General features: G+C 43.6%; 2 protein-coding genes across 2 annotated transcripts; both read right to left on the bottom strand.

The window, feature by feature from the left end:
- Window positions 1–471: 471 nt before the first annotated feature.
- Window positions 472–2,169, bottom strand: LOC307261610 (tripartite motif-containing protein 16-like; the record flags this gene model as incomplete). Its single annotated transcript, XM_080042193.1, has 1 exon — window positions 472–2,169. Exon 1 carries the CDS (start codon window positions 2,149–2,151, stop codon window positions 472–474), a length of 1,680 nt encoding a protein of 559 aa, XP_079898319.1. The 5' UTR covers window positions 2,152–2,169.
- A 1,848-nt stretch (window positions 2,170–4,017) lies between these two features.
- Window positions 4,018–6,254, bottom strand: LOC307261324 (tripartite motif-containing protein 16-like; the record flags this gene model as incomplete). Its single annotated transcript, XM_080041834.1, has 1 exon — window positions 4,018–6,254. The coding sequence occupies one exon, from the start codon at window positions 6,252–6,254 to the stop codon at window positions 4,563–4,565; it is 1,692 nt and encodes a 563-aa protein (XP_079897960.1). The 3' UTR covers window positions 4,018–4,562.
- Between the last annotated feature and the right edge of the window lie 1,347 nt (window positions 6,255–7,601).

Raw genomic sequence — 7,601 nt, forward strand, 5'->3', positions numbered from 1 at the left:
CTCCCACACAGATATTAAAATACACGTCAGCTCCACTACAGTAACACTCTGTTCCCTCCTTTAAGCCTCTGTGTGAGACTATCAGTGCATGTGTTTGCAGCGCTGGGACATGAATCCTGCTAGAAATGAATACAACACTGAACGACTCCCTGGGAATTTTACTCTTAAGATGACAACCACACATACGGAACAGAACAGTATTAGCTATGTATGTCAAAGAGAGTAATGAATCATCTGCTTATTGATTATCGACATCATAATCACACTTTCATAAAACAAGAATTCCCTGATTTACCCTCGATTTGAACAACAGCATTCGGTCTGTAAAACAAATAAATGTAAATGTGATTATAGATTTCTTGTGATACATATACAGATATAAAGGAGCAGAGCTCTTAGCAACAAACAGATGAAAGACGTTTATGGACGAAAACACAGATTTTCACCCACTGTCCCTTAAATGTCTTCTGTCTATTTGAGTTTACTGAACTCAACAGTGGATCCAAAAGGTGTAGACAAAAATCCAGGAAAGCCCAGTCCGGCATGTAGCGGCTGAGTGAATGTGGTCTGGACTCTGTGGAGGAGAGTCTTGGTTTCAGAGACGCTGTAGAAGGACAGAACACCTGCACTGTGATCCAGGTACACTCCTATTCTGGAGGACCGAGGACCTGAGACGGGAGTACGGACACTGTTGTACCTAAATGAATAACCGTATGAGTCACAAAATATACCCCAAGATTTGTCATCGTGTCCAAATCTACATTCACCCCATGCTCTGCTGATGTTCTTGTAAGCAACTGCTACAACTCCTTCCCCGTCCCACTCCACCTCCCAGTAACGACGTCCAGTCAGACTCTCTTTACTCAGGACCTGAAGATGACCAGTGAATCTGTCTGGGTGACTAGAATAAGGCTGTGGTTGACTCACAAATGTTGCTTTGCTTTCCCCCTCAGATAATACAATATATTCTTGTGCTGTGTTTGAATCCAGTGTGATTTCACGTGAATATCTTAAGAAGTCAGCTCTGGTCTTGGGTTCTGGTTGAGGCAGTAAAACATCTACTTGAGACACTGTCTCTGAGATGTTTGGCCCTGTCTCTCTCAGGACGTCCTGTAGCTTCTCTCTGGCTTCTGACACAGCCGCTGTCACATCCTCAAAGTATCTCAGAGGACGGATGTTGATGCTGGGTGAGTGTGTAGATTCACGGAATGGTGGCAGTGGTGTGTAGTTGTGTAGAAACTGGTTGTGATCTTCTGTGTGTGACAGCGTCTTCAGCTCAGCGTCTTTCCTCTTCAGCTCAGCGATCTCCTGCTCCAGCTTCTCCTGAAGATCTCTGACTCGACTCACTTCAGTTTCCTGTTTGGATCTGACCTGCTGCTTCACATCAGAGCTTCTCTTCTGGATGAGACGGATCAGCTCGGCGAAGGTCTTCTCACTGTGCTCCACTGCTTTATCAGCAGAGCCATTGATAGCCTCCACCTCCTGTTGAAGAACCTTCACATCCTTCTCTCTGTCCTGGATTCTCTGCTGGATGTTTAGTCGACCCAAGTTGAGCTCTCTCTGCCTCTCAGTGCGTTCTGCTTCAGCTGACACTGTGTCGTGGCCTTTGTGTTCGTCCATTGAACACAGAATACAGATAGACTGCTGATCAGTACGGCAGAACATCTTTATTACCTCATTATGACGAGAGCAGAGGTTCTCCTGGAGATTCTTGGAGGGCTCCACCAGCTTGTGTTTCTTTAAGGGAGCCACATCATAATGAGGCTGGAGGTGTTTCTCACAGTAAGAGGCCACACACACCAGACAGGACTTGAGGGCTTTCAGTTTTCTCCCAGTGCAGACATCACAGGCCACATCTTCAGGTCCAGCATAGCAGTGATCAGCAGGAGCAGCTTGGAGTCCAGTCTTCTTCAGCTCCTCCACTAGATCTGCCAACATGGTGTTTTTCAGCAGCACAGGCCTCGTTACAAAGGCCTGCCTACACTGAGGGCAGCTGTAGACATGTTTCTGACCCTCTCCATCCCAGTGGGTTTTAATACAGTCCATGCAGTAGTTGTGTCCACAGGCAAGACTCACCGGATCATTTAGAAGTTCCAGACAGATCGAACAAGAGAAAGTTTCCCGGTCCAGCTGAACTCCGCTCTGCGCCATTTCAGCTCTCAGTGTCAGTGACTGTCTGAGTCAAACTGTAAACTGAATCAGAAGGGAGGGAGCAGGTATATATGAGGACAGAGTGCAGCTCACTGTGTCTGAGATAAGAGATCAGAGTTTGGCTTTAACAAGCTGGTTCACATTCCTGGAAGAGGAGCAGCTGCATGACTTTACACTGTTTCCTCGTCACAAATGATGAAGTTAAAACTTGCTCAACATTTGAAATCTTTTATGTTTTTAAAAAGAAATCAGAAAACTATTGTCAAACATGAGACTGGTCAGTAGGGGGATCGGGGTATTATTTTAGAAGTTCCAGACAGATCGAACAAGAGAAAGTTTCCCGGTCCAGCTGAACTCCGCTCTGCGCCATTTCAGCTCTCAGTGTCAGTGACTGTCTGAGTCAAACTGTATCATTGTTTTTGAGATCACAGATAAGAGTTTGGCGTTAACAAGCTTGTTGACATTCCTGGAAGAGGAGACGCTTCATGACTTTACACTTTGTTTCTCTTCAACACTGAAGCCTCAGTTAAAACCTGCTCAACATTTGAAATCTTTAACGTTTGCAAAGCATGATTGAACAGGCCATCGGGGAAGGGGGTGCTATCTTGAGAAAGGACTTGAAAGTTTCAAAATTAAAGTCATACATTGCCATGAAGTTAACGGAGGGGAGGAAGAGCTATGACCAATCATGCCATAAATAAACCAGATCCTGTCACTCAAGGTTGTTTAGAAAATATGAAAAGGCCTTAAATTAATTGGGCAAGAAACACTAAAAGTTTACCAATGCATGTTGGCTTGAGCCTTCTTCACAGTATGATTATTATTTGGAGGTGTGTAACATTTCACCTGGCTTCTAGGGGCATCATACATTAAACACAATATATGCAGTATAATGCAACATCCAGGCTCTCGTTAGTTAATCAAAGAATATCATTAATACAACAAACGGAAAATGACAATATATAGCTCAGTGTTTTCAATCATTAACAAACAGTTTTGTAACACGTTGATGGTTTTTCCTGCGTAACATTTCAGCTTGTCTCACCTTTGTCAGTGTCTGGATCCCAGCTGATGACCCTGCAGCTGGGATCCATCCTTCATAGATGTTTCAACCTTTTCGTCCCAGAACATCTCAGGATGGTGGGGCAGCGGGCAGGGACGTCTCCTTGCTGGTGGATTCAGATGGTCCGGTCCTTTCTGTGTCTTCTTGGTTCCTCATGTTCTCATCCAGTTGCTGCATCCAGAGCCAGTCGTTTCCCTTTTCAGCCCCGGCAAAGACTTTAAAAGTAAATTTTTTCGGCACATTGGAACAGTGAGTGCCAATTGTTCATGATTCGGTATGATAAGATATTATTCATAGTCATCATAACCAACCAAGGTCATAGTGCCATGATCAGATTGTGTTTTTGTTTTCTGTCTGAGGGAATCAGATAGAGGAAGTGTGTTGTCATGTGTCTTTTCCAGTTTGAAGACTAGTCATTCACGTAGATAAGTTGTTATTCAGCCCAGAGCCGAGTTAATCATTATACATCTGCAACACACACTGAAGACACAGATGGTGGATGAAGCAACTCTGCACGAAAATCTACTTTTACTTTGCTTTCACTTCCTACTGCTTGAACCTGTTGCAGTTACAATCATCCTTAGCAGACACACAACGGAAAACAGACAAACATTTTAGTGTAGAAAATAAGTTGAGTAGAAAGATGACCAAAAACACACGCACTGCTACTGGTTACAGTTGATTTATTAAACAATACAGGTCTACAAAAGATTGTTTTCGACTGGTCAAAGCCGTCTTTTGCAATTATTACAAAGTACCTGGATTTCACAGTGTATACTAAACCTGTGTGAATAGGGCTTCAGCAGAACATTCACAGGCAGATGCAAGGTCTTTATTTTTAGGCGTTATATCAAATAAAATAATAAATCATCTCCTTATTGATTATCAACATCATAATTAAACTTTCATTAAACCTCCATTAGATCAACAACATTCGGTCTGTAAAACAAATAAATGTTAAAGCGATTATAGATGTCTTGACAAATGTACAAAGTGATAAGAATAAGATATGTTGGATAAAGGAAGTTCTGGTGCTTTCTCTCTTAAGACCTTTGCAGTGATAGCGAAACAACAACTTACAAAAACATCCATACAAATCTTCAACAATCATGAAGCGCTGAGAGAAGTTTCCATGTTATTGCAGGAAAATGTCAGTTCAGCTAAACTAGAGTCATCATGAGCAAACAAATGTACTAAACATTAACAAATCACCCATCATGTTTGATTGACAGCTAAACTCTGTGTATCGAATACATGCAACAACAATTATCTCTGAGCAACAAACATGAAGACATAAGGTTAAGGTTAAACACAGACTTTTACCCACTGTCCCTTAAATGTCGTCCGTCTATTTGAGTTTACTGAACTCAACAGTGGATCCAAAAGGTGTAGACCAAAATCCACGAAAGCCAACTCCAGCATGTAGCGGCTGAGTGAATGTGGTCTGGACTCTGTGGAGGAGAGTCATGGTTTCAGAGATGCTGTAGAAGGACAGAACACCTGCACTGTGATCCAGGTACACTCCTATTCTGGAGGACTGAGGACCTGAGACTCGAGTTTTCACTTTGTTGTACCTAAAGGTATAACTTTTTTTGGCACAATATAACGCCCAAGATTTGTCATTCAATCCAAAACTACAGGCATTGGACTTCCCTGATCTGCTGATGTTCTTGTAAGCGACCGCTACAACTCCTTCCCCGTCCCACTCCACCTCCCAGTAACGACGTCCAGTCAGACTCTCTTTACTCAGGACCTGAAGCTGGTCAGTGAATCTGTCTGGGTGACTAGAGTAAGGCTGTAGTTGACTCACAAATGTTGCTTTGCTTTCCCCCTCAGATAATAACATATCGCCTTGTGCTGTGTTTGGATCCAGTGTGATTTCACGTGAATATCTTAAGAAGTCAGCTCTGGTCTTGGGCTCTGACTCTGGTTGTGACAGTGAAACATCCACTTGAGCCTCTGTCCGTGAGATGTTTGGCCCTGTCTCTCTCAGGACATCCTGTAGTTTCTCTCTGGCTTCTGACACAGCCTCTGTCACGTCCTCAAAGTATCTCAGAGGACGGGTGTAGATGCTGGGTGAGTGTGTTGATTCACGGAGTGGTGGCAGTGGTGTGTAGTTGTATAGAAACTGGTTGTGATCCTCTGTGTGTGACAGCGTCTTCAGCTCAGCGTCTTTCCTCTTCAGCTCAGTGATCTCCTGCTCCAGCTTCTCCTGAAGATCTCTGACTCGACTCACTTCAGTTTCCCGTTTGGATCTGAGCTGCTGCTTCACATCAGAGCTTCTCTTCTGGATGAGACGGATCAGCTCGGCGAAGGTCTTCTCACTGTGCTCCACTGCTTTATCAGCAGAGCCATTGATAGCCTCCACCTCCTGTTGGAGAACCTTCATATCTTTCTCTCTGTCCTGGATTCTCTGCTGGAGGTTAAGTCGACTCACGTCAAGCTCTCTCTGCCTCTCAGTGCGTTCTGCTTCAGCTGACACTGTGTCGTGGCCTTTATGTTCGTCCACAGAGCAGAGATAACAGATAGACTGCTGATCAGTACGGCAGAACATATTTATTACCTCATTATGACGAGAGCAGAGGTTCTCCTGGAGCTTCTTGGAGGGCTCCACCAGCTTGTGTTTCTTTAAGGGAGCCACATCATAATGAGGCTGGAGGTGTTTCTCACAGTAAGAAACCAGACACACCAAACAGGACTTGAGGGCTTTCAGTTTTCTCCCAGTGCAGACGTCACAGGCCACATCTTCAGGTCCAGCATAGCAGTGATCAACAGGAGCAGCTTGGAGTCCAGTCTTCTTCAGTTGCTCCACTAGATCTGCTAACATGGTGTTTTTCAGCAGCACAGGCCTCCGAGCAAAGAACTGCCTACACTGAGGGCAGCTGTAGACATGTTTCTGACCTTCTTCATCCCAGTGGGTTTTAATACAGTCCATGCAGTAGTTGTGTCCACAGGCAAGACTCACCGGATCATTTAGAAGATCCAGACAGATCGAACAAGAGAAAGTTTCCCGGTCCAGCTGAACTCCGCTCTGCGCCATTTCAGCTCTCAGTGTCAGTGACTGTCTGAGTCAAACTGTAAACTGAATAACTGTATATTGAGGGAGCGTGTACTTATGAGAACAGAGTGCAGCTCACTGTGTCTGAGATAAGAGATAAGGGTTTGGCTTTAACAAGCTGGTTCACATTCCTGGAAGAGGAGCAGCTGCATGACTTTACACTTTGTTTCCTCGTCAAAAATGATAAAGTTAAAACCTGCTCAACATTTGAAATCTTTGATGTATTTAAGAAGAAATCAGGGGCCGTATTCACAAAACATTTTATCTTAGCGCTAAGAGTACTCCCAAGGAGCACTAAAAGTTCTTAGTTAGGAGTAATTTCTTAAAACCTATTCACAAAGCTGATAAGACCAACTTTTACTAAGGAATGGGAGGGACTCCTAAGCTAAGACTAGAGGGTGGTGTTGACCCTGTTGCTATGGATGAAGTCATGTTCATACCTTCTATGCCCACAGTGATTGGCTGAGAGGGAATGAGAGCTAAGAGTGAATTTATGATGGAAACACTGTGGGAGATATCCATATCGTGTCGCTGTATTAAAGTGAAGAGTTTTTATATACAATTAATGACAAGTGACTCTGATTTAACATGAAACCAAGATACTGCAGGATTTCCCACACATTCGTTCACAATTAGCCTACAATTGCGCCACATAGGTCTATTCATTTTAAATTGTACAATGAAAACTATTTTCAAACTTAATACTGGTCAGTAGGGGGATGGGGTATTATTTTAGAAGGTCCAGACAGATCGAAAGAGAGAAAGTTTCCCGGTCCAGCTGAATTCCGCTCTGCGCCATTTCAGCTCTCAGTGTCAGTGACTGTCTGAGTCAAACTGTAAACTGAATCAGAAGGGAGGGAGCGTGTACTTATGAGAACAGAGTGCAGCTCACTGTGTCTGAGATAAGAGATAAGGGTTTGGCTTTAACAAGCTGGTTCACATTCCTGGAAGAGGAGCAGCTGCATGACTTTACACTTTGTTTCCTCGTCAAAAATGATGAAGTTAAAACTTGCTCAACATATGAAATCTTTGATGTTTTTAAAAATAAATCAGAAAACTATTGTCAAACATGAGACTGGTCAGTAGGGGGATCGGGGTATTATTTTAGAAGGTCCAGACAGATCGAACAAGAGAAAGTTTCCCGGTCCAGCTGAACTCCGCTCTGCGCCATTTCAGCTCTCAGTGTCAGTGACTGTCTGAGTCAAACTGTATCATTGTTTTTGAGATCACAGATAAGAGTTTGGCGTTAACAAGTTGGTTCACATTCCTGGAAGAGGAGACGCTTCATGACTTTACACTTTGTTTCTCTTTAACAATGTTGCCTCAGTT

Source organism: Ammodytes marinus, assembly GCF_949987685.1.
Source record: "Ammodytes marinus genome assembly, chromosome: 15".
Taxonomy (NCBI): Eukaryota; Metazoa; Chordata; class Actinopteri; order Uranoscopiformes; family Ammodytidae; genus Ammodytes; species Ammodytes marinus.